General features: G+C 44.4%; 2 protein-coding genes across 7 annotated transcripts in view; both read left to right on the forward strand.

Moving 5' to 3' along the window:
* The window catches only part of STN1 (STN1 subunit of CST complex), a 31,123-nt gene extending 25,138 nt beyond the window's left edge, over positions 1 to 5,985 (forward strand). For both annotated transcript variants that reach the window (XM_066620743.1, XM_066620744.1), the window contains exons 9-11: positions 1,208 to 1,330; positions 1,845 to 1,917; positions 3,329 to 5,985. In XM_066620743.1, coding sequence (XP_066476840.1) covers positions 1,208 to 1,330; positions 1,845 to 1,917; positions 3,329 to 3,486 — 354 coding nt within the window. In that variant the 3' untranslated portion in view covers positions 3,487 to 5,985. The remainder of the gene's footprint in view (positions 1 to 1,207; positions 1,331 to 1,844; positions 1,918 to 3,328) is intronic.
* Positions 5,986 to 18,867: 12,882 nt separating this feature from the next.
* SH3PXD2A (SH3 and PX domains 2A) overlaps positions 18,868 to 26,167 on the forward strand; it is a 310,946-nt gene continuing 303,646 nt past the window's right edge. For all 5 annotated transcript variants that reach the window (XM_066619739.1, XM_066619736.1, XM_066619737.1 and 2 more), the window contains exon 1: positions 18,868 to 19,666. In XM_066619739.1, coding sequence (XP_066475836.1) covers positions 19,595 to 19,666 — 72 coding nt within the window. In that variant the 5' untranslated portion in view covers positions 18,868 to 19,594. The remainder of the gene's footprint in view (positions 19,667 to 26,167) is intronic.

Consider the following 26,167-nt stretch of genomic DNA (forward strand, 5'->3'; position numbering starts at 1 on the left):
TGGGTTTTAAAATAGATGTTAGGGGAAAGTTCCTTACTAATGAGATTGTGCAACTTCCCTGAGCAACTTGAGCCAATCTCATTGCTTTGAGAAAAAAAATCTTGTCTATTAACAGTGACCTCCTACTGGGTACAGGGGGGAAAAAACATGCTAAGGTTTGCATGCTATCCCTGTGCCTCTAAAGCAAATTATACGATGAGAGTACCAGATTCTGAAATGACCAGATCCTCTTGGAAAAAATGTAGGTCTTTCTGTGCAGTTCATTTCAGAGAGCATTCCTTAATCCACCATGAAATCCTCACTTTTTAATTCACCTACAATACAATATGCATACTCTAGTCCACTGTTTCCCAACCTGGGGGCTGCAACCCCCAGGGCGGGCGTGTGCATTCATTTTTGGGACACTATCCCCTAAAGGAGGGTAATGGATGTATGCTATTTTGAGCTGTTTGGGAGAAAGCTGGGGAAAAATAAACAGACATCAAAGATAACCCAAGAAACATTAGATGTATGAGAGAGATCTTGAATAGGCTTGGGTTAGGTAATGCAGTTGTGATGGACACCCCAGAATTGAAACTGCATCTTTAGATTAGCCTAAAGCAGGATAACTTGGCCTTGGTCATCCAAATCATGGTGCTACAGACGGAGAATGCATGCAACCAAGCACAGGAGTGCCAGGGCCACCTTAAAGGTAAGAAGTAAAGCTAAATATTCCCATGGTGCGACTTGCTTGCTGTTTCAAACTAACACTCATTTTCTTATGCTTTTTTCTGTCAGTCTTGAGCCTCATTAGCAATTCTCTTTCAGGAGCTCTCCAGGCTGTGCTGTATGTCAGCTCTTACTGAGAGTGTTCTTAATTAGACTTATCTCGGACAGGAATGATGCGCCAGACCAAAGCAAATAATTATCGTGCTCTCTCCTCGAAGAATCTTGACTTCATTTTCCTTTCATCTTTAAAATGGATCAGTGTCTCACAAGGCAATTACTTTGGAAGCAAATTTATTCCAGTTGTTAAAGAGAGACTGGTTCCAGTCTTTTAATCTAAAGGGTAGTGGTTTGCTGCCGTTTGGTGGACATGGCTTCTGAGTGCTTTGAATTCCCTATGTTAGACCCAAATACATTAAGAGGTTGTGTATTTCACTTGCATGCCCTTTTGTGTATCCTGCTGCAGTCTACAGATGTGCCTTTTTCTATTTTTCCCGCTCAGATAGATTCCAAATCTGGTCTCCACTCCAAACAGATTAGGAACTCGTTCATGGAAGCGATAAAGGTACTACAGGAAAAGGGTATTCTTTTTCAGAAATCAAGGGATCCCAAGGATGTCTATTATGTAAGTATGTAATGTCTGGTTTGTATATGATACAGGCCACAGTAGAACACTTACCTGTGTAAGCTTTCTGCATGTGTCCTATAATATTGCAGTGCGCTTATCTCAAGGATGCACTACTGGCCTGCTAACATCACATGCAAATATGCCTGCACATATGGTAAATGCATTTAAATATCATGGAACTCATGTGGCACTCTTGCATAGGTAAACGCTTTGCCCCTAATCTGTGCCATGGGTAAACCAGGCCTGAGTTTAAAAAGAAGGGGGTGACTAAATAGAAACTCTTGAGCAGAATATCAATTTGTTTGCCATAGCCTTCAAATAGAGGACTGGTTCCTAAAGGATGATTATAGCCTATTGAATATTTTTATGTTGAAGTACCTACCCTGGAGCATTCCTTTTCTTTTATATTGAGAAAATGAAGCAGTCTCTTACTGTTCAGACCTGGCTGCCAACTTTCATACATTACAGTGCACATTGCTTTGATTTAAAGATTTTGCCTGTATCTCTCTAGGTGACTGAGCAGGACAGAGAATTGCATAGAGTGACCCTCCAAGTCATCAAAGCCGACTGCAAGAGGCCAAAGTGTAAGTATGGCCAGTTACCTAATTCCAAACACAGTCCCTATCCATATGTTCTGAATGTGATTTGAATGAGAAGTATGTGTGTGAATGAAACTCAAACAAAGTAACTGTCTAAAGGAGGGACAATTGTCTGTGGTTACTCCAGCAGGGAAGAATGAGCACAAGCCTACCTTTTGTGGTGATTAGTACTGCCACTTTTTATTTCTGCAGCAAGAAGACAAGAAAGCAGATCAGCCTTACGTTCCTGAGGATAATTTCCTTCCTCCAAAACAAATAGAACTTCTTACTCCCAGAATTCACAGTATGGACCTACCTTTTGCTCCTAGGTTGAAAGGTCTATTACAAATAATTTTTACAGATGAATGGGGAGAGGGAGTAGTAGACAGTATTTCTCCACACTATACTTACCTCAACTGCTACTATGTAGGTGGGGCTATTGAAAGAGGAACACATTTTATCTTTGCTTTCGTAAGTAGCTAAGTGGTGAACTGGACTTAGATGGGAGAAATTGAATCCCTTTTTACTTAACCAGGCTTGGCCTCGCCTCCTTGGAGGCAAGTATTGTGCAAGCACTGCTGTGTGGGACATGTTATCAGACTTGTGATGCACCTACCTGGATGACTGGGTCCTGGAGTTGAAAATCATGAAAACCGAGTTCTTGGGATACATAAGGTGTAAGCTGAGTACTTTTTTTCCTTGAGGAACAAAAGAGGCAATGCAAGGTTCTTATCTCAGGACACCAGCATTGGGTAAATGATTGGTTACAAGTTTATCAAACAATATAATCAAAATCAACTGTGATTCTCATGGTGGTTCCAACATGTGAGAAAAGTCTGCTTACATACTCCTATATGTTTGCAGCGTTCTTCCAAATACATTACCTACATAATGTAGCCACGTACTGCTACATTAACACACTCAACTTTTTAAATTCAGTGGTATTGCTGTATCTGTGGATTCGGAACTCACGGATTTCATTATCCACAAGTCCCTGAACCGGATCAGAGCTGTGCTCTGGTCACATCCAGAGGGTGTTCTGAGGGCCAGGGAGGCTGCATGCTGCCTCGCTGGCCCTCAGAACACCTGCTAAGACCTTTGGAGTTTTTTCAGAAAAACCAGAAATGACATGTTAAGGTCTTAAAGAGCCTTCGGAGGGCTGGGTGTTTACAATGCGTGGCCTTCCTGCCCCTCAGTACATCCACCAGAGGCAACCAAAGCACAGCTTCCATCACCTCCGGAGGATTACAGGGCCCCTGAAACAGTGGATTTCATCATTGGTGGGTTTTCTTATCGGTGGGAGGTCCTGCAGTGGAACCCCTGCAGATATTGTGGGACTCCCTGTAATATGTACATGCATACTATTATGGAACTGTCCTTCAGTTTAACCATTTCCATTTTTGCTTCATTTTTGCAGATGCTGAAAAGGGCTGTCATCTCCGTCACATCCTCAGTTGTGTTCAGCAGAGCTATAGTCCTTATGTCACAGAAGCTGTGATCCGTTGCCTCCTGGTCTGGATGGAGAGCAACAGTGATGTTATCACTACCATGGAAGAATATTACACTGTCTTCTAAGGCGAGAGATGCTATGGACTTCTGCAAATCAAGCCATACACAATGTGCAAAAAGAAGCTTTGACACCAAAGATGTGGTTGTGATCTACTCTGAATTAGAAAAGAGAGGAAATACTTTGTCATAAAACTGCTTTGAATTTGACATTGGCATGAAACAAATCAATATAGCATTTTGAAGCTCTTTTCAAACCATATCTGACATTTCAGGTACTAAACACAGGAACCATTTTTGAAAAGGGAAAGCTATTGTGTTATGATTGCCCTCTTGTGGCAGGATAGAAGACAGAACAACCACTTTTGCAGCAGACTTCACAGTAAGGTTAACAAAAGCTACTTGAATTGATAAGCAATGTGTAGGCTAGTGGAGCTTCTTCCTTAGACTTTTGCACTATGTTTGAGGTCTTCAGATTCTTAAGCCTCAGGCTCATATTGTACAGAGTGTGGTATGTGTAAATGTATGTTTTGCAGACAACCATATACATACTGTTCATTGGTAATCTGCAAGCTTTGGGAATTGTACTGTGTTGGAGATTGCATTGCTTGCATCTCTAAAGGGACAGTGTATTTGAAATGTCTCTTATTAGACTCTTGTCTCAAGAAAATTTCATGGAGTCCTGCATACTATTTTTTGAAGCTGTCTTCTGTGTTGCATAAATGGCAAAGGTTTATACATATATCCATTCCTTTTGCCTTAAGGAACATTTTGGGGGAGCAGTCTGCCATAAAGCTATGGTACTCATTTTTTAAATATAAATTTTTGTACAGGGGAGCCCTTCTCATCTGAAGTCTTCGCAGTCATGGATTAGAGCACCTGCAGGTGCCTCCCCATGCCTCAGAAGGACTATCTCCTTCTGGCAACTTCTGGTTTGGGTCCATGACTTCCAATCACATCTGGGAGGCCTTCTGAGGTGCAGGGAGGCCAGTGGTGTGGGCTGCAGGCTCAGCATGACCTCAAAATAAGACTTTTGCTGCACCGCTACCCTGCCCCTGCAAAACTCTGTGGTTTTTTGTATCCATGGGGCATCTTGGAGCAAATCCCCCATGGATACCAAGGGACTACTGTATTTGGAATGTGGGGGAATATGTTACCTTTTTTTCTTCTTCTTTTTTGTATTATGCGTGCTCATCTTTTGGATTATAGCAAAAAATGCAGCCCCTGAATCTTTGCCTAACATATTTGACTGCAAATTTGTTTCCAGTCAAAACAGCTAAGTTTTTTAAAATTTGGATTCCAAACGGCTGTTAATCATAAAATTGCTTCTTCTAGAGAGCATTATTTCAACTTATATAACTACATTCCATATAACTAAGGTTAGACTTTGTCCATACTCTAACATTGCTTTATTTATTTTAGAAAATGCAAAGGCTTGCTGACACTAGAAATCAAAAGCAAGCAGCCTTTCTCCCCAAAATTGAAAAAGTACATATACATTTACTGTATGAAAGCAATGCATGTCTGTTCTATAAAACTGAAGGATTATATTCATGATACCTGATTGGGTACAAAGGAGATCTTAAGTGGAAGTAAAGACAGAGGGCTACAGGCTCCGTATTTCTAGAATTTATACACTGAGAACATTAAATGAATTGACAGTCCCTTGCTAATAAAGATTACAATCTAGCTTAATCTATCTGGATTTGTTTAAAAGAATTCTCAGTAAGACTGAACATGTCCCTTGCTTAAAGTGGAATACAGGTACAGGCATCTTCTGCATATTTGATAGGTTCAGAAATCATTGAGAAGCAGAACTCAGTCTTTTTTAGCTTACAAATGCTAATTGCCAGTGTAGAACCTGAGAGAGGCAGTCTCTCGACAGTCACTTTTAGCTTGCAAATTCAAATAGCCCTTTTTAAAACCTGAGAGGCAACCTCTCAAAAGAACCTTCATCCACACACACTTTCTGCACTGAGGGAAGAGGCTGTGAAAGAGCAGATCATGGAAAAACAGGATATCTGGATTTCAGTAAAATTGAAGCCTGTACATCTTTATGGCTGGCTTTGTGAAGCGTAGTGCTTGAGCCATTTTCCACACCTCCTGCAAGACATGTACAGGAGGGAGCTCCCATAGGTGCTGTCTCTTACACGCAATACCTGACACAGAAAGGCATTCCTTTCTAGCAGGGATGCTGATCTAGGCAGAGTAGAGCAGCAGCTTGGTATTGCTTTCCAGGAGCAATGCTTGTTAAGAATCCAGGATCAGAATTGGCAAATGGAGACACCCATGTGCTAAAAACCTGGACCAGGACACTCAGTGCTTCCTCCCAGATTCCACCTGTCCACTCATTTACAGCAGTACATTGACTGTATTCATCCACTTGTCTTTCATCGCTTTGCTCTCTCAAGCCATTTTCAATTATAACTGCATTTCAGATTTTGCCCACATTCTTTCCTTTTTTAGCCAATTTCATCTAACATTCCATGACGTTCAGATGTTTTTCTTTTGTTATTTTGTTTAGGTTTTACATGCATTTGCATGTGCTAAATAGTTATTTGTGTTTTTTGCTGGCCAAAATAAATTTTCAAGCTAAAAAAGGCTATGCATTGACATTTGTTTTTCACTTTCGTCCAAGTTCTGGTCCCTAATCAGATGAAAGTGCAAGGTATTGCTGTATATGGTAGTGAGAGAAGCAGCCAAACTGGGCTCTTCTGTTACAAGAAAAACCCTAGGCTACCTGCTTTCTCCAATGGGAAATCAATCACTTTCTAAGTTTGAAAAAGTTAACTATTGAACAAAACTATATGTTAAGGAAGCTGGAGACTGATATAGGAACTATTCCCCTTCCTGTTCTCCACATCACTGATTTACTGGATCAGCAACTAACTGCGGGGTGGGGGGGAGTAGTAGATATATCTGTTGCTATAATCGCAATCTAAGGAAACAGCATGGGGGAGGGGCCTTCTGGGAAATTCCTCCCATCCTCGGAGAGCACATGATCCTGTTATGGTTCTTTAAAATGAAGTTGCAGTAGTTCCCACAAGTGATTGGACATGACAACCCACTGAATTAGAACATGGGCTATGCAGGCAAGGATTTTTAAAAATCCCAATGAAAAAAGAATTAAACAAAATGAAGAAGGGGTAGAGTTCAACAAGTAGCCTGGTGAAAAAATGCTTGAGCTTGGCTGAATGGACACTGAGACTACTTGGCATGCAGTAACTAGTAAAGCCCAGGAGGGTGCTGGGCAGTGATTCAAGAGAAAATCCCAATGGATTGCTACACCAGTGAGGTTAGTGGGCTGACTTGGAATGAAAAAAGTATCTGAAGAAAATTTCCGAACCACACATACCTAGAAATAGTCTCTATTGCTAGCTATGTACGTTGCCCCAAGAGTGCTGGTCTTTTGTATTGACTGAGGTTGAAGTGGGTAGGCTGCCTGCAAACCAGCAGCTAGTTCCAACAGCAGACCTGGCAAATCACACACCTAAACATCTTTTGTTTGAGCTTAATTATGAGATATTGATTATGAGATAGGGTTACCTGCTTGAATAAGGGAAAACCAGAGGTGGACCTGCCATTAAATCAAAGGGGCAAATGATCCAGGCGTGGAGACTTGCGCACCTCTAGGATCGTGCAGAAGCTTCTCCGGCGCTCTAGATGCAGTCAGAAACTGCTTCTAGTTTGCTGGAAGCACAGTTTAAAGCTTCATAGAAGCTCCAGGAGGCTCTCCTGACATGTCTTGGAGTTGCGTGAGGCTCTGTGCACTCCTGGTAAGTGGGGGGGGGGAGCAGATTTGTGCCCCGGAAGGGGGGTGACATCCCGTGGGCAGTGCCATCATGAACTTTTGCCCTGGGGCATGAGGCAGAGTTGGTCTGCCACTGGGGGACACCACCAGGCCATCCCACCTTATTACCTAGGCAAGTGGACTTACCTGCCCAATCAGAAAGACAATCCACATGTGACTGTTTTGGGAATAGTGTTTGAAAAACGAATCTCAAAGAAGCAGCTGGTCTCTGGGAGGCTACAGCTTCCCAAAAACCTGGGGGGGGGGGGAGGGAGGAACTAGAAATGTCCAGTTATAAGGAAAAAGTAGCCAAAAATGGGGTTGGTTAGAAAACGGCATTTATCACCATTCTATTTAGATAATACATTGGGTAAATCATGCTATATGTGTGGGGATTTTTTTTTAATTCATGATACTTATAAGGGTTTAAAGGAAGGAAAGAAAACTCCAGAGAAAGCTTGCATTTGTAGCAGAGTGCTAATTCTGGAGTTGCCACAGATAGAAACTCCTATGATAGAGATGAAAAGTGCCTGTCTAAATTCCCCTAAGAATGAGCCAGACCAGTGGTTCTCAAACTAGGTCAGGACCCACTAGGTAGGTCATGAGCCAATTTCAGGTGCGTCCTAGTTAATTTCAATATTTTATTTTTAATATATTAGACTTGATGCTACCATAGTATGTAACTGCATTTTGAAAAATTTTACACATCTGTACTTTTAACAGGAGACTATGTATATGCGTTCAACAATGATAGTAAATGGGACTTACTCCTGGGTAAGTGTGGGTAGGGTTGCAGCCTAAGATTGTTAAAAAAATTTCCTGCTTGATTATGTCACTTACGCATCACTTCTGGTGGGTCTTGACAGATTCTCATTCTAAAAAGTAGGTCCTGGTGCTAAAAGTTTGAGAACCACTGCTCTAGACTTAAATACCTAAGGGCGCAATCCTAACTAACTTTCCAGCACTGACCTAGCTGCAATGCAGCCCCAAGGTAAGGTAACAAACATGCCCTTACCTTGAGGATGCCCCCTTGACTGTCTCCCCACTGCAGGATGCAATGCACACCACATTGGCACAGCTCTGTCACTACTGGAAACTTGGTTAGGATTCCACCCTAAGAGTCTTAGATTGGCAATATCTGCGTTTCAACAAATAAAGCTGCTTTGGTAAAACAGACCCTGGACCTTCTATCTCTTGTTTCCAGCCCATATTCTGTAATGCTGTCAGAATGCCGCGTGATCTACAAATGGCCTTGTTTAGTCCCTGCATCCTGATGGCAGACTTCCAGCAGATAAGAGCCCTGCTCCAAGTGATACCATCTGTTAAGAGCCTGTTGTTTGCTCCAGCACTCTGTGGTTTGGCACAGGAAGTCATTGTCTGTCATTCCAGCTGCCATGTGGACTTATTTGTAAATGCGAGACTATCATGTCACATGTGTGAAGTGAACAAAACCAGACCTGCTTATTCTTGTGTTATATGGTGGGCTTGAGTATCCGACATCTTGGCAAATATTTCAGTCTTCAAGTATAGGCTTTTGAAGGAGTGAGTGCCTTGTAATTTGTTTTGTTAGGTCAATCAAGTAGGGCAGTGGTTCTCATACTTTTTGCACCAGGACCCACTTTTTAGAAACACAATCTGTCAGGACCCACCAGAAGTGATGTAATGAAAGGAATCGACATCATCAAGCAAGAAAATTTTTAATAATCCTAGGCTGCAATGCTACCCACACATACCCAGGAGTAAGCCCCATTGACTATCACATAAAAGCTTATGCAGAGTAGCCTATTAAAAGTATAGATCTGTAATATTTCCCCAAATGCAGTTACATACCATGGGAGCATCAAGTCTAATAAATCAAAAATAAAATACTGAAATGAATGGGGACCCACCTGAAATTGGTTCGCAACCCACCAAGTGGGTCCCAACCCACAGTTTGAGAACCACTGAAATAGGGCATTTGAGAATTTTGTTTCTCTTCTGCCCCCTTTTTTTTTCTAATGTTAGTCTTCGTTCGCTGTGTAATTGTAGCCAGGAAAAAGTTTCCTGCTATGAAAATGGAAAAAATCTGTCCCATACTTCCTCCTTGTCTTTATACCAAAAGAGCATGTCCCTTTACATCTTGCCAGCCTGAACATGTCTTCCAGATGTCCTCTCAAGAAAAAAAATGGTGTCTCATGGAATTAAATAGATTTATTGTCTCATGGCTACACTCACTATCTGGAGGACAGATACTAGATGTCCTGGGTTAGAATTTATCAAGCGGTTAATTGAAATGATGTTTTGTGCACTGGTAACATCTCTTGTGAAGTGTGGCAAAATGGCACATGCTACTATGTATGTCGCCACACTGTGGTGCTGTTGACGCAAAGTTGAACATCAGCTGCAGCTGTGCTCTGGAAAGAAGCTTCTTTGTGTATAGGAAAGTTTAGTCAGCCCTGTTGAAAACTGTTATCAAAGCACCCAGTAGTAAAGGCAAATTCAAATGTGTATATTGATATTTTCTAGTATTCTGTCACATACCAATGCTTAATTGCAATTAACTCGGCAATTTTATTGGCTATTACAGAAGAGGACAAACTCAGAAACAAGAAATCATATTGAATATTTGTTGATTTAAAAAAAAAAAAAGACCTGTGCAAACAATCTAGCATATCAACAAGAAGAGTTTAGACTAGTGTCCCTGACAAGCACTTTTTTGTTCCCTTTTTTCCACCAATGGGGAAAATCCAAAAATGTTACCAGTTCTCTGTAGCCCAAAGTGAAATATAACTTAAAAGCAGCTTGGCCTCTTGAGTCTGCTGAAGGTACAGAGTGGTCCTTGCCAATGAAGCTGGAATTAATATACTGTATGTCAAGCTGATGCTATTTCTAGTGTTTGTTAATCTGTTTCTACTTTGTTTAATGCTTTTTTCCCCAATTCCAACACAGCAGTACATCAACAACCGCATTTTGTTTTATCATTTTGTAAATCATTATCTTAATTCTGATATTGATCAAAGGAAAGATTTCTGCATATATCCAGCAGGAGAGCTAGCTGTAACAATCATACAGTGCTTTTCACCCCTAACTGGGTGCAGGGGATGCAGGCAGAGAGATGCAGGCATTATTGATATACACAATAATGGTATATCAATAGCAGAACAATGGAGTAAGAGGTGAGGGGGACACATGGAAAATAGTTGTGAGTTCTCTAGAACAATGTTTCTCAAACTGTGGGTCAGGACCCATGAGGTGGGTCGCGAGGCAATTTCAGGTGGGTCCCCGTTCATTTCAATATTTTATTTTGAATATATTAGACTTGATGCTACCATGATAAGTGACTGCATTTGGAGAAATTTGACAGACCTGTACTTTTAATAGGCTACTATGTATAATCTTTTAACAATGACAGTAAAGGGGACTTACTCCTGGGTAAGTGTGGGTAGGATTGGAGTCTAGGATTGTTAACAATTTCCCTGCTCAATGATGTCACTTCCGGTCATGACATCACTTCCGGTAGGTCCCAACAGATTCTCATTCTGTCCCAATGGGTCTCTGTTCTAAATGTGTGAGAACCACTGCTCTAGAAGAAATCTACAAGAGCAGTCAAGATTATGTGTTGTGCTTTCTTTGTAAGACATATGATGTATGCATGCATCAAAGAACTCAGCATGCACAGATTCCATAAATATGATTAATATAAGAAAAAGGAGTTGGATCCCTATGCAAATCAGGGGGCTGTCATTGTTCAGTTTGTAGAAGAGCACACCAAGGAACCCATCGCAAATGATGGTCTGTTCGGTGCGATTATCTGCAGCTTACTGTGCCTGGCTTTGCTGATAGCACCGGATTTATCAGTCTGACTTCACAGTACTCTTGACATAATAAGTAGGCTTCAAAAATAGCCTCTGAAATTGGCCCAGTGAAAACCTGGCTGTCCTTGTTTGTTTTTCTTTCAGCCATCTCCTGATCAAATTTGCTATTTGCAAGTCAAAGAGCTTTAGATTGCCAGGACCACCTGAAACAGGGAGAGCAGAGGGGAGGGTGGCAAATGACACTTCCCTGACAGATACACAAAGAGGCTTGTGATCCAAGGAGGGTAATGCTAAGGCCATAGGTACCTTCATTTACTAATGTGTTGGTAAGAAGTTGTTTTCCTTTCCCCTTATTGAAACAAGGAGTTTCCTGCAGGACTGAACTGTTAATTGAGAGAGAGAATGAGGCATGCATTGAAAATAGGATCTTGGGTAACTTGGGCATTAGATTTTTCCCAACCTGTGCTTCATTTATCAAGTAGTGAAGGGATGGGGGAGTCTCTCATAATAACTTACATTTTATTGAAAGTAAATAAGGAATATTTTTGAGGGGTTGGTGAGAAGTGACCCTCGGGTGTGGTGGAATGTAATATAAAAATCCATGATCCATTTCTGCTTGATTTTGAAGCCCAAGTGAGGCCTTGATTTTGAGGCCAAAGTGGCTGCAGTGTATGTGCTGCCACTTTCATCTTCCAGGTCAGTAGACCAATCCAAAAGAGAGGATAGCAGTGGCTGAAGCTTCTGCCACGCCTTTCTTTTTCAGTTGCTTCCCAGTGCCTGGAGAGCTCCAGGAAAAGGTGGGGAGTGGCCCAGCTCAGCTCGAGGCTGGTCAAGCAGCCAGGCAGGTGGCGGGGAGGGGGTGGTCATCAGCTAGAGGAAAATGTTGGGGGTACAGCTCACCATTCCACCACCTGGAACTGCTCATGGCTGGGCCAGCCCCAGATTGCCAAGACTGGCGAAGCTTACTGAGATAATTTGGTCAAATGCTAATTTGACACAGGGCAAGGTTTTATGGCTGGGTGGTGGGCAGGTGTTGGGCTGCTTCAAGGCATTCAGGCAGTTAATACAACTGCTGTTCTTTCTTCTGGCCGCTGCCAGTTGGTGGCAACAGAACACGTTTCCAAATCTTTTTTTTTTTTTTTTTGGTGCGCAGTATCTGAAAAGGAAGAGGAGTCAGTTCTGAAGAGGAGGTGTGGAGGAATTTATAATGGCATTTGTACTTCCCTTTCCATTCCCACCTCCTGTTTAAGCCATTTCTGCCCAATGTTACACATACGCCACAGGGATCAAATGTGTACAACTGTGGGCCGGGCAAAAATGGGTTAAATACTACAGGTACAAGCTGAGGAAGAAGAGTGGGTCTTGGGAAGAAGAGTGAGGAGGTCTGGTCTAGAGGGTTGAGACTCCGTTTGCTTGAAGATAACGTCTGAAGGTCGCCAGTTTGAGGCCACCGGCACCCTGAGACCTTGAAGCAGCTGACAAGCTGAGCTGAGTTATTGCATCTGCTCTGAGCATGGGAGGATGGAGGCTAGATCAGAACGAAACATCTGAATTGTTGTAGCTCTTGAAAGATAGAGCCTTCTTTCAATTGTAAAAATCCCTACGGGGATTGAAATTAGCCTGCCTATGTAAACCGCCTTGAATAAAGTCTGAGGAGAAATCTAAGGACCTAGAAAGGCGTTATAGAAATACCTGTATTATTATTTATTATTTACAGTGCCACCAAGCAGCAAGCAGATGGGAGAGGCAGCTGACCTGCCCTGATCATCCACCACCTGAGGCAACCACCTCAGTTTGCCTCAGGATGAGGCCAACCCTGGGTGGCTAACTCATGCTATAAATACATCACCTGGCTCCCATCTTGTTCACTAAACACCTGCCTCTCAGATTTGGTGAGGAGTCTCCCTACTGAGCTAAACCTGGGACTGCCTTATGTCATATGCAAGTATCCCTCTCCTCCCCACCCTGCTTCTTTGCCTGCTGATAATATTTCCCTGAAGTTAATTTACAAACATTAATACTGGTTGTTACATGCTAGTCCCCATACTTCTTCTAGAAGTAACAGTACTTCTAATCTATTTTCAAACTTCTGCTAGTTTTACATGCTGGGGAGGAGGAGTTCCTATAGGTTAGCTAAGAGTCTCCTCCCAGACCCTCCCAGGCTACAATCAAAACTTCCATTAATGTATGTGGAAAAATCAATCACAGAAACCTCAGTTGACTTATTGTGAAGTTCACAGTCAGAAAAAACAGAGACTGTGCCAGTATGCCCAATCCCTGAGGGTTGTGTGTGTGTGTGTGTGACAGAGAGAGAGAGAGAGAGAATGAATGAACATGGTGTGCCTGGTTGTGAATAAGGATGTGAGTAATGTGGGTGTGGAGCTGACCTTTCCCTTCTGTGTAATTAATCTGTGGGACTCCTTGCCACATGATGTGGTGATGGTAATTGGCCTAGATCAGTGGTTCTCACACATTTAGCACCGGGACCCACTTTTTAGAATGAGAATCTGTCAGGACCCATCGGAAGTAATGTCATGACTGGAAGTGACATCATTAAGCAGGATAATTTTTAACAACTCTAGGCTACAATCCTACCCACAATTACCAGGAGTAAGTCCCATTTACTATCATTGTCAAAAGAATATAGATAGTAGCTTGTTAAAAGTACAGATTTGTAACATCTCCCCAAATGCAGTTCCATACCATGGTAGCATCAAGTCTAACATATTAAAAATAAAATATTGAAATGAATGTGGACCCACCTGGAATTGGCTCATGACCCACCTAGTGGGTCCTGACCCACAGTTTGAGAAACACTGGCCTAGATGCTTTAGAAAGGAAATTGTACAGATTTATGGAGAAAATGTTCACCACAGTTTACAAGTCATGATGACTAAATGCAACCAGGTTGCATATATGATTACTATATTCAGGTTGCCAAATGTAAGGGTGTGACAACAGGATACTGGCATCTTTTTGTCTTGTGTGCTCCCAAAGGAATCTGTGAGATACAGGAAGCTGGGGTAGGTGGGCCTTTGGCCTGATTCAGTAAGCCTCTTCTGCCCTAAATACTTTTGCAAGTTTCTGTTTCTTTATGCTCTCACCTTATGGTCAGCCCCTTCCTTAAGCTGGAAAGATCACTTCCTTCAAATTCTGAAGGCTAATATTCAGGACAGATCCCCCAGCAAGTAGCTCACATTTTTGAAATATCACCCAGACACCCTGGCCTATTAACCAGTAATCTGCCTAACACAAGAATGACCAGTGAGCAGTCATAATACATTCGTCAAGTTCATCTTGCTCAGCCTTACAATAAACCTGAGTGACTTCTTCCCCCCCCCCCCCTTATTTTACAAATTAAGAAACTATGTGAAAGTTTAAGTGGAGTGAATTTTGCAAAGGGACCTTTTCTGCTTTCTTTTTGCTGCATTTCAGGCTCTAAAAAAGCTACAGGTTTGCTTTCTTAGAGGGGCTGAGCGCTCAGTTCAACTGTGCAGAAAGAGACACTGTATGAATTTTATACCTTGGTGAAAGCAAGGCACCAAGGGAAGTGGCATGAATTGTTGACTTCCTCTAAAGAGTCACATTGTCATGTTCTCAAATGATGAGTTCATCTATCCAAGCCAACTTCCACATTGGTTGGCACGAAGCTCATGTGATACAAACAGCATGTGATAATCAGCATGTGTGAGACTCCACCATAAATATGCCACGCTGATATTGTATTGGCAACCTTCAGTCTCGAAAGACTATGGTATCGCGCTCTGAAAGGTGGTTCTGGCACAGCGTCTAGTGTGGCTGAAAAGGCCAATCCGGGAGTGACAATCCCTTCCACACCGGGAGCAAGTACAGTCTGTCCCTGGTCTGTCTCCCTGGCTATGGGCCTTCCTTCTTTGCCTCAGTAGCAGCAGCTTTCAATTTTAGATCATGTTCCTCAACCATTGTTTATTCTTCTTGTGCAACCAAAAACGATTTTCAGAGCAGTTTACACAGCAAAGGGCATAAGAAGAGGGTCCTTGACCCTAAGGAGCTTACAATCTGCAAAATGACCCAAAGGAGACCATGCCAAATAGCCATTGGGAAGAATGCTATGCTGGGATGCACAGGGACAGTCCCCTCCCACTGCTAAATATAGGAGAAGTCTCATTTTGAACAGGACTGCCTTGCCCACTTAGCAGGGCTAGAGTGGTGGAAATGAGCATTTTTCTTTGTAGCATGTTTGGATTGCTTTTCACCTAGGAGCTGCAAAACTGCTGTTTACATAGACAGTGAATCTTGTTAGCTCTTTCATTTGTGTAAATGATGAAACCATTCCTCCCCTCCCCTCCAGAGGAATTACTCCATGGATGAAATCATTGCGGTTAGATGTATAGCCTTGTTTGTGACTTGTCATAGTAATTTGGCCATTGCAGTGGTACTTGCCACATTTTCCAACTGCATCATCTATCCTATTGATAATTGCGAGACGGTTTTGTGCAAGGCTTTTGTGTGCAATGGGACACGTTGCTGACTTGCCTGCTATCATCAGTGAAGTAAGGACTGCTCCCTGTTTGCTCACACAGAATGGCTCCCTTAATCCTTTCTCTCATCCTTATCAAACAAACCTCCGATGGCAAGAGGACATCTTCAGCATTGTTCCCCCTATGCCGTGCAGCCGCATAGCTTGAAGCTGAACTCTGTGCGCCTTTGAAGCTTGGCTACCCTGAAGTCAGTGATGACATTTGATGTCATTGCCAAATGTCCAATGGTCCTGCCACACTGCCGTGCAGCCACAAAAGAACTCCACACAGCACTGGGAACTGTTACAGGCATCGATTTTCAACTAGTGTGCCATGGTACACTGATCCATAGGTGTGCTGCAGGAGTTTGGGGGAGGATATTCTATTAGTAGGGCCATTGGGGGACATGAGCCCCCCTGCTGGCAGCACAGTGTGCCTTGCTAATTATTAAAAAAAACAACTGATGGTGTACCCTGAAAATTTTAGCACCTTGTCAGTGTGCCATGAGATGAAAAAGATTGAAAATCACTGGTTATAGGGAACCCTGCTGTTCAGATGACCTAAGGGGCCAGGTATTCAGATAAGGGGTTGGGAGAGAAGGCAGTCCTTCAGGTACTTTGGTGTCCTAAGCCATTTAGGGCTTTAAAAACACTAACCAGCACCTTGAATTGCACTGAGAAAGATATCAGCAGTTCATGTAGCACTGGTGTCACAGTGGAAAATCGCTGGTGCCAATTTGCAGCAGCATTATGCACATTTTTGAGCATTGCACAGAAATGTTAGAGCCTGTGCTTCCTGCATGCCATGTCCCTCAGGCCTCACTGTTGGCAACCCCCTTTCTCTAGTGCTGTGTGTGTAAGAAAGAAAAACACTTTATATATTTGGTGAAGTAGTCCACAATAGCTTGTGACACAATGGGTTTCCTGCTGGAGTAGCATAATTGCTACACAGACTCCACCCATCAAGCAATGCTGAGCATCACAGGGGTTCCCTTCTATTGCTTTTCATGTTTGCATCCCCCCTTTTCTCCAGGGACCTCAGAGCTGCATAATGTGCCTATTTTTAATTAATCCATTTTATTTTCACATTAGCACCCACCCACCTGTGCCAGACAGTGCCCACTGTGATCCTCTAACACTATTTCTAAACTGGCAGCAGGGACGATTGCTCCCACCGTGCTCTCCACCAGGCTATTTAAGAGAAACAGCTCCAGCGGAGCAGTGTTTCTTAAACTGTGGGTTGGGACCCACTAGGTGGGTCGCGAGTACATTTCAGGTGGGTTCCCATTCATTTCAATATTTTATTTTGAATATATTAGACTTGATGCTACCATGATATGTGACTGCATTTGGGGAAATGTGACAGACCTGTACTTTTAATCAGCTACTATGTATAATCTTTTAACAATGATAGTAAATGGGTAAATGTAAATGGGTACAATGATACTCCTGGGAAAGTGTGGGTAGGATTGGAGCTTAGGATTGTTAAAAATTTTCCTGCTTGATAACATCACTTTCAATCATGACATCAGTTCTGGTGGGTCCTGACAGCTTCTAATTCTAAAAAGTGGGTCCCTGTGCTAAAAGTTTGAGAACCACTACAGTGGAGGATGACAAAGTCAGCCCTCCCTCCTCCTTCTCGATCACTTTCCAAGAGAATGAGCAAGAAGATGTAAGACAGTTGGTGCTTGGATGCTGGTTTGATTTCCTCCTCCAGCCCAGTGCTCAGAGCAAGTGCTGTGGTCAGCCTCATGGCTGGGCCATGGTTTGGTTTGATCTACTGCAACCCACTGCAAGAGTTTGAGACACAATAAGCCACATCTTGCAGCAAAGAATAATAACTTCCAAAGGTGAAATAAGAGGCATGAGAAGAAAACACTGCAGAAATTTAACATTAATTTTTTTTATTGTACAGTCTTCGTGGGAGTCTACTTTGAGGGAGCTAAAGGGGATGTCATAACACGTTCCTGTACTTCCAAATTTACCACTACACCAAAAATTCTCCTAATCTTACCATTCAGGCCAGCCTGAGTCACTGTTCTCCTGTTCAGCATTTATTCTATACATTTTTTCCATCTCGGTTATCTCTTTTCATAAGACAAATGGCATGTTCTCTCTTAGCATTTCAGCATTTCAACACCATTCACCCAAAGCATGTGATCTCTCCTGCAAAAAATAACCAGCTGAAATGGCAACACTGAAGAGATGGGAAAATAAATACAGTGTGTATAAAATTATTGCCCAGATGCCCTCCACTTCCAGAAAGTGAAACTGGGAAGTCTCAAGGCAGGCAGCCTCTAAGTAGAAAGTTAGCCATCAAACAGTCCAATCCTATGCATGTCTTCTCAGAAGTAAGTCACATTATAGTCAATGGGGCTTACTCCCAGGTAAGTGTGGATAGGATTGGGCTGTAACTTTCTCTAAGGCAGCCTCTAAGTAGAAAGTTAGTCATCCCTTAAGAAAACTTGTGGAAAAGTGTAGGGAAGGATCTTGTCCCACTTCAGGATCTCCAACCACAGGGAATGGCATGAAAGATCCTTTGCTATCCCCTGCTGGATGGGGAGAGTTTTGTGCGCAGGAGCCCATAGCGGGCATGTGGCACCTCTCAGGGAATGCCCCCTTGTGACTGGACGTGGGAGCTGGATAGGCTGGCATGACTCCAAGTCACTACTGGCCAACCGCAGCTGGAAACTACCAAAGATTATTTGAACTTGCCATTACTTGCCAGCTGCAAGGGGTGGAGAGGGGTGAGTTGGGCATCCAGGGCAAGCTGGATTTTGCACTGATCATTTTTATCTGTGCACAATCTGTGCAAAATAAATGTGCCAATGAAAATAAATAGTTTTCTCTTTGGGGGGGAAGAGGAGAGGATAAGGAAGGGGTGGGGGGAGGGTGCTTGCCTACTCAGAAGTAAGTCCCATTGCATTCAGTAGGGCTTACTCGCAGGAAAGTGCGGCTAGGATTGGACTCACAGAGTCTTCGTCTCAACACTCTTCAACGTGACATTTTAGGGACTCGGTGGGACTATTCCCAGCAAGCGATCCTCCTCTTCTGCTGGGCCGTTTCCAGAGGGGATCTCTCGGCCACTCTCCTGGCCTGTCCCCCGGGGGAACTTTCCTAGCCAGTGGAGTCGTTCCGAAGGGGTGGAGCTGCCGGAGCCCGCTTCCTCCTCCAGTGCCCAGCGCCCCCTCGAGGCTTGGGTGTGGAGAGAAGGGGTGCCCTGTCCGGAGGAGACCGAGCCCCCCGCCCCTCTCCTCCATGCGCGGCAGGCAGGCAGAGCCAGCCCCCCTGCCTCCAGCCCGCCCCGCCTCCAGCCCCCTCGCCTGGTTCAGCGCCGAGCGGGGATCGCGGCAGCAGAGCCTGGCGAAGGGAGCCAGCGGCGCGCTCGCCCGCCTGCGTCTCTCTCTCTCTCTCTGCCCCAGCCACCCCGCTCGCTGCCTGCCGCCTCCCCCCTTCCCTGGGGGCGGCTGCAGAAGCCGCAGCTGCACCAGGGAGGGTTGCCAAGGCTCAGCCGCCGGGAGAGGCAAGGAGTTGGGGCTGGAGATCGCAACAGAGCAGCCGCTCCGGTGAAGGGAGAGAGGAGGAGGAGGGCAGGCGAGGGCAGGCAGGCGGGCGGGCGGGCGCACACACGGGGCACCGCACAGGAGATCCAAACGGGCTGCACGACTTGGCTCACCCGGCAGAGGCTGGCTAGTGACTCCCTTCCCACCCACATAGATGCAGCCTGGACCAGAAGAGGAGCCCTCTTCTTCCAGCAGGACCGCAGAGTCAGGATCTTTGGAAAGTGACTGAAGACCCCTCTGCCTGCCCTCCCCACTGACAGGGGTCGAGGAAGGGGGCTGCTGCAGTTTTCCTCCAAAACCCACCCACCCACCCACCCCAATTAAACGCACCTCCTCTGTAAAAGGTTCGGGACGTTTTGACTGTGCTCTTGAGCAGGCGACCAAAACAAGCGGCGGAACGAGGCAGCAGCTTCCTAGGAAATCCTCCTCGAGGGCTCGCTAAGGAGCCATCCTGCGAGAATCAGCCCACTCATCATAATAGAAGGATACATCTGGACTCTGTTTGCGTTTCCTGGTTTTCCTGGGGACAAAGATGCTGTCCTACAGCGTGCTGGACGCCAATGTGGTGGACGTGGAGAAAAGGCGAAACCCCTCCAAGCACTATGTGAGTAGAACAGAGGGCTAAGTGTTGCTTGCGTTCATGCTCAGTTGTGCAGATGCTTCATGCCCTAGCAGTGTGGGTGTCATCCTAGAAGCCTTTTATGACTTGGCTGTTGGGTTTAGAGGATGGACATGAAAAGAGAGGCAGGTGGGATAGGGTTTCCTGAGCATATGCGCTCTGCTCTCCCAGTGAACTGCAGGGGAGCACCTTTATGGCCTGGTGGAAAGGTCACCCCAGGGCCACTTCTGCAAGCCTGTTAACTTTGTGTAACCCTCTCTCTCCTACATGGCTCTGAGTAACAGTACTGTACATTCCAGGACGAACTAAAACAAATGACAGTGAATGGCTATTGGTATTGATGGCCCACTGCTATGCACCCAATTTCAGAATCAGCATTCAGATGCATGGAGCCCCAGGGAGTGAGTGGTTGGTGACACCTTGGTTGTAAGGGATTGCTCACAGATGGCCAAATTTGGGGGGGGGGGGGAAATTTCAGAATAAAAATCACAAGGCCATTCTGAACAGGGCTTGTCCTTCAGAAGAACAATTCCAGTATACTAGGATGGACTGGATCCTGCACCCTAACCTTCATGGCTCAGAATAAGCAGGTTTGTTCAGGAGTAAGCCCCACTGAGTTTCATAGAACATGTTTCCATTCCATGCTTTCAATGCATAGAACTCAAGCCAGAGTCTAACAGAATCTCATTTGGAACAGGTTTCCTGTGAGCAAAAAGCACCTTCCTCAGGTTATCCCAAATCAAAGAAGGTAGGTGCAAAACAAAACCAGTCTGGGAGGAGTCTGATTTGGAACTAGCGTGATAGGCTGTATTGCCCTGAACAGATTACCTCTGCCACCACACACCTTCCTAATTTCTGCTTTGTGTTGACGGCATACTAGGGTAACGGGTTTGGCGGAGGAGGCAGGACTAGATCATATTTAGGCACCATGCAGCCCTGAACTTGTGATGGCAGTGCCAGTTTGTTCATGCACAAGAATGCTGCCTCCTGGCCAAATTGGCTGACCACTATGTGCCCTTTCCATACAGCAAAAAGGCACAACTCATTTTATCTGAGCCATCTGGGCTTTGACCAAAGTTAGTACTTTAATCTGCATGTGCATTTGGCATGGGTGCACCATTTGCTTGTGACACACAAAAATATCTGTATCTCCTCTCCTTTGGAATTCAGTGCAGCAGCCACATTCCTATACGATCCACCTGAGCCTTACAAATTGCTTCTGAAGAGCATATATCCTCTTGAAACACATTAGAATATCTGCTTAAAGACCTTACTTTTTCCTAAGTGGATGTCTTGGTTTCTCTGTGAAGGCTCACTCTATATTGGCAAAATATCTTTGCTTGTCTTGCTCATCAGAGATCCAGGGCAGTGACCGTACATGAACCCTGATTCTTCTCTTTAGCTCAGCCAGCTCAATCAGTGTGCGGTGTTTGCTGTGCTCTTGTGGAGTACAGGGCAGGATACAAACTTAGACAATGCAGGAACAATGCCCCCTGCAGACTCAAATAGGAATGGGGCTCATGGGAGACACTGAGATCAACAGGTACTTCATACTGCATTGATCCCAGTATATGAAAGTAAAAGAAAGGGTCTTCAGATGCTCACAGACCATGCAAAATTTCCCACAGAGGTTATTCTTGATCCTGAGATGTATGGCAACTTCAGTATCCTGTTTCACAGCCACCTGCCACTAGATAAAGAATGGATGTGTTGCTGGAATTCTGAAATTGCCATATGCTGAGTCAGACCATGTGTGGGTTGTGAATGCTTGCGCACAGGGCCTAGGAGAGGAGGGTAAAGGGGGTAATTTGTACCGGGACCAGGGTCAGAAACGGGGGCCCAGGAGCCAAAGGAGGCGGCCTAGAAATTTCCTGGGATCTTACATTTTCCTATCTACTCAGACTTGTTGTCTGCGTGGGATGCTGGGAACACCACCACGAACGTGTAGCTACAGCTACTGCAGTTACTGGCAAGCCATATACGCTGGGCCGAGGACATGACAATTCTTAACGCAGTGTAAAATCTGGAATGAAACTGGCCTGCTGCAGTCGCTCTTTGGCTTGTGGATCTGCTTGCCATGAAGGAGTGTATAGGAGCTCAGGGACACAGCTGTGGGGCTACAGCTGCTGCAAAGCAAGTTTTGGTATGCACAGGACACTTTCCATTCTAGTGTGAACCTAAATATGACGATGCTAATTTTCTGCATGATTTTCTATATTTAAAAGATTTTAGACTTAGGAGTGTGTTTGGTATTCTGTTTTACTGTATCTGGCTGCTGACGCCGCATGGATTTCATGTGGGATCTGGACTCCAAAGACTTTTCTAGCTGTCTCCACCCTCCCCCACCCTGTTTTGCCCTTCCTGCCCCATTCTGCTTGCCTGTCACCACCCTTGCCCCCTCTGTTTCACCCCTCCCCCTTTGCAAAGAGGCCCAGAAGGAACTTTGTACCCCCTGATGAAATTCCTTTCAGAGGCCCTACTTGCACACCTCACATGGCAGCAGCACTTTTCAAAGGACTCTGGTGGAGAGACTCTGCCTCACCTGCCTCCCCACGCACCGCACATCCCTGATATGCACCTTCCCAAAATACTGTTCCACCAAAGCAAATAACAGCCTGGCCCATTGACATGAAGCTTCCCCCCTCTCCAATCACTCATGAAGGAACAAGCAATGGAAATTGGGAAAAGGCACTAGTCTCCAAAAGACTCTCAATCCCCATAGGTCTAAACCACCAGACCCTTCTAAAAACATCTTTTCCCCACCTGTCTCAGTCATACCCCACAACCACACATCACCTGCCCTCATGGAGATTCAGGCTTAAACCCACTTGAAGTGGGGTTGAACCACTACAACACCAAACAAAACCTCACACCAAGCCCTAAAATGGAAAAGAGTGACTTTTGAGAGAGAGTGCCATCTTGACTCTCCAAAGGGATGACCCAAAGTGGAAACAACCTTTAGTGTCCCGTGTGCCGTCCCCCCCCCCGTTGGGTGGTAACATGCCAGTGGCAACCTGTCACTGTGGGAATACACATGGGAAAGACCCTCCATCCCAGGAAGTTGACAAGAAAGCGGGCAGAGCTTCCTTACTAAGCTGGAGTTATCAGTCAGTAAGTTCCAAAATGCTATAGGTGCTGCTGCTGTAGGTATATGCTCTGTCCCTCTGCTTTCTGGCCAAATTGTGCTTCTCTTCCTTTCCAACAGAAAACACCTCAGAGGAGAGAGAGACTGGCTGCTGGTCAATAGTGTGTTTTGTCATTCCAGTTGCCAACGTTACAGTTTTGAACTTAGCTGAATTAGACCAAGAAGCAATACTTTGAGAAGGGTAGCAAAGGTTCTTCCCCTAAGGGCTCAATCCTAACCCCTTGTGTCAGTGCTTTCCAGCACTGGCATAGTGATGCCAATGGGATGTGTGCTGCATCCTGCAGTTGGGTGTCACTCATGGAGGCCTCCTCAAAGTAAGGGAATGTTTGTTCCTTTACCTCAGAGCTGCATTGTCCTTATGTCAGTGCTGGAAAGCACTGACTTTGAGAAGGCCTCTGTGACTGCCTCCCCACCACAGGAAGTAGTGCACACCCCAGTGGCACTGCTGCACTGACACTGGAAAATTGGATAGGATTGGGCCCTCCATCCTGATCTCCACCAATCTCCAGCCTAGTAACCAGATAACCAGTAGCATCCATGAGAGTGAGTAAATGATATTAGTATTGTTATGGTCTTTTCCATATCTCCAGGTTTCTTCTAGGGACACTGGGGAGGTAACATCAGATGAGTCATTTTGCTTCTCATAAAGTTCACTTCAAAAGACTTTGGTTTTCACAAGTATGGTTTGCTAGCTTAACAAGACCAACTTGTGATCTGGTTTCCTTTTCATCTTGGAGTGCATACCTCTGCCAGGCTGTGGGAAAGCATCAAGTGGGCTTCTGTTAGTCAAGGATGCCAGTGTTGTGGGCTAGGCTCTCACAGATCTGCACAGCTAAAAGCTGCTTATTTTGGTGGATGGTGCTGGAAGCTCCAAACAGAAGTCCATTTGGTTTAGCATCCTGTTTCCCACAACCAACCAGATGCCATAAGAAAGCCTGCAGGAAGGCAATAGACCTTTCTCCTCACTGTTAGAAGTTCTATGTAGCTATCCTGGTGCACAAACTACTGATAGACTGATAGACTGATAGCGGTATATAAATACTGTTGATTGATTGATTGATTGATTGATTGATTGATTGATTGATTGATTGATTGATTGATAGACTTATCCTCCATGAATGTGTCTAACCTTTTACAATCATTTCAGCTAGTGATCATCCCTGGTCATGACTATTGCACTTTTTTGTCCCAATAATTGAAATACATATATTTAGCAATTTTGAAATAAGATACAGCTTCAAGCTTAGATGGCATGACTGTTGAAATGAATGACACCACAGGGTCACATCAGTCCATTAGTCACTTATTTGACTGATTGTGCTATAGAGGGTTAGCATTAGCACAGTGCAGGATGAGGACATATTTTGCTTCAGTATCGCTCAAACAGACCCATGTTGCACTTAATAGTTCTTGGAAACTATTGACATAGCTGTGAGTATGTTGTCACATAGGTTAACTGGGTCTACTCTGGATTAATAACAAATATCCCCAGGAAGCTATATTTGCAAATATCTTCAGGATGTTGTATTAATACATACCGGGCTGAAGAGCACAGACTTTTTTGGATGATGGCACAATCAGGATATGAAAGTGGAATGGCCATAAGAGGTATTCTTAAATGATCTGGGGTTTTTTCCCCCAAGAACATGTGAATTACATAAACACTTGGTTCATAAATCACAGAAGGGAAAACTGTTCCTCTTATGACTCTTATGGCCCAATCCTATCCACATGTTGTGCTGGCGGACCATGAGGTCTGCCAGCATACTGCAGAGTCCATCATAGTGGTAGCCTCTCTGCTAGTCTGTGGAATGCTGCAGCAGGTGCAAAGCCCAGAAGGCTGCACACCTTCAACAGTGCCCCACGGATCAGCTGCTGATGGCGATCTGCTGGCAGTGGGGACAGTTCAGCGGCTGATTGGGGCGAGATTGGGCAGGGATGGGGTGGAGCAAAAGAGCTGGTATAGCTTTTAAGGAGTCCCATAGAGGACCAGGAAGCAGCCAAGTAGGTAAGTAAAATTTTTCTTTACTTACCTTTGTTGGCCTGCCTGGTTCCCAGCAGTCTCTCAGGATGCAGCAGACAGTGTGTCAGCAGCTCTACACCATGCAGGCCATCTCAGGATAGGATTGGGCCATTAACCCTTAGTTGACGAACTGCTCCCTCCTTAGAGGCTTTCTGGTGGGGCCTAAAAACATATCTTCTTATTCTATCCTTTGGAGCTTTTTAATTTGGACACTCAGGGCTTTTTATGTTGATTTTTATGGTGCTTTTAAAGTTGTCTGCTGATGGTTTGCCCTGCTTTTTATCACCCTTGGCTTTTTACAGGATTTTTAAAGTCGCTTCTGGATTTTAGGAGTTTTTTAAATATTTATTATGCTTATATTTTTTGTATTGCACTTGGAAGCCACTTTGAATGCCCAAAAGGGAGATAAAGCAGGTTATGTATGTATGTATGTATGTATGTATGTATGTATAAACTATGACTAGAGGCCAGTTCATGCTATGAATTATTTGACTATAAAAGTCAAATGTTGTGTTAATAGAAGCAAATTAAATGCATATGCTTGATTAACAGCTCAATCCTAATTAACTTCCTGTACAGTGATGCAGTGGCACCAATGTGGTGGTTGGCAACCTTCGGTCTCGAAAGACTATGGTATAAGCCTACAGCACCCAGTATTCCCAGGTGGTCTCCCATCAAAGTACTAACCAGGCCTGACTCTGCTTAGCCTCCAAGATAAGACAAGATCGGGCATGTGCAGGGTAACAGTTGCTGCCCTGGCACCAATGTGGCTTTCGCTGTATCTCACATGGGAGTTTCAGCATGTTGAGGGAGCATGGGGTAAGCCCCAGTAGTTGCCATGAGGCAACTCAGACCTGTATCAGCTTGCAGTGGCTGCGTGAACACTGTCGCTGTTATATTTCTGTAGCCATAAAGCTGTTTATGATGGCAGAATGCATGTTTCACTGGTGTAAACAGCCCTTAGGATTGGGCTGAAAGTGATATGCTTAGTTTTTTTTATTATCACCTGTATGGGTTTATGAAGTGAAATGAAAAAGTGATATTTGGGGTCATCATTTGGGGTGTGTGGGGGTATGGGCCGCACCAGGTGACGTGCATGGGGGGTGACACCACTACTGGTCAAAACTGGTATTTTTGAGTAATATCATCATGTTATATATCAATCAATGTGTGATTTCATGCAGAATACAATGACACAAAAGGCGTTTGAATATGTCTGTTCTATCAAAAGTTATAGCAAAAAAACCAGCAGAGGTGGGGCAGTGGTACATCACCACACCCGCTGCTTGAGGCGTTGCCCCACCCACTGCATGGAAGG

The sequence above is a fragment of the Tiliqua scincoides genome, chromosome 3 (genome assembly GCF_035046505.1).
Source record: "Tiliqua scincoides isolate rTilSci1 chromosome 3, rTilSci1.hap2, whole genome shotgun sequence".
In the NCBI taxonomy this organism is placed as follows: Eukaryota; Metazoa; Chordata; class Lepidosauria; order Squamata; family Scincidae; genus Tiliqua; species Tiliqua scincoides.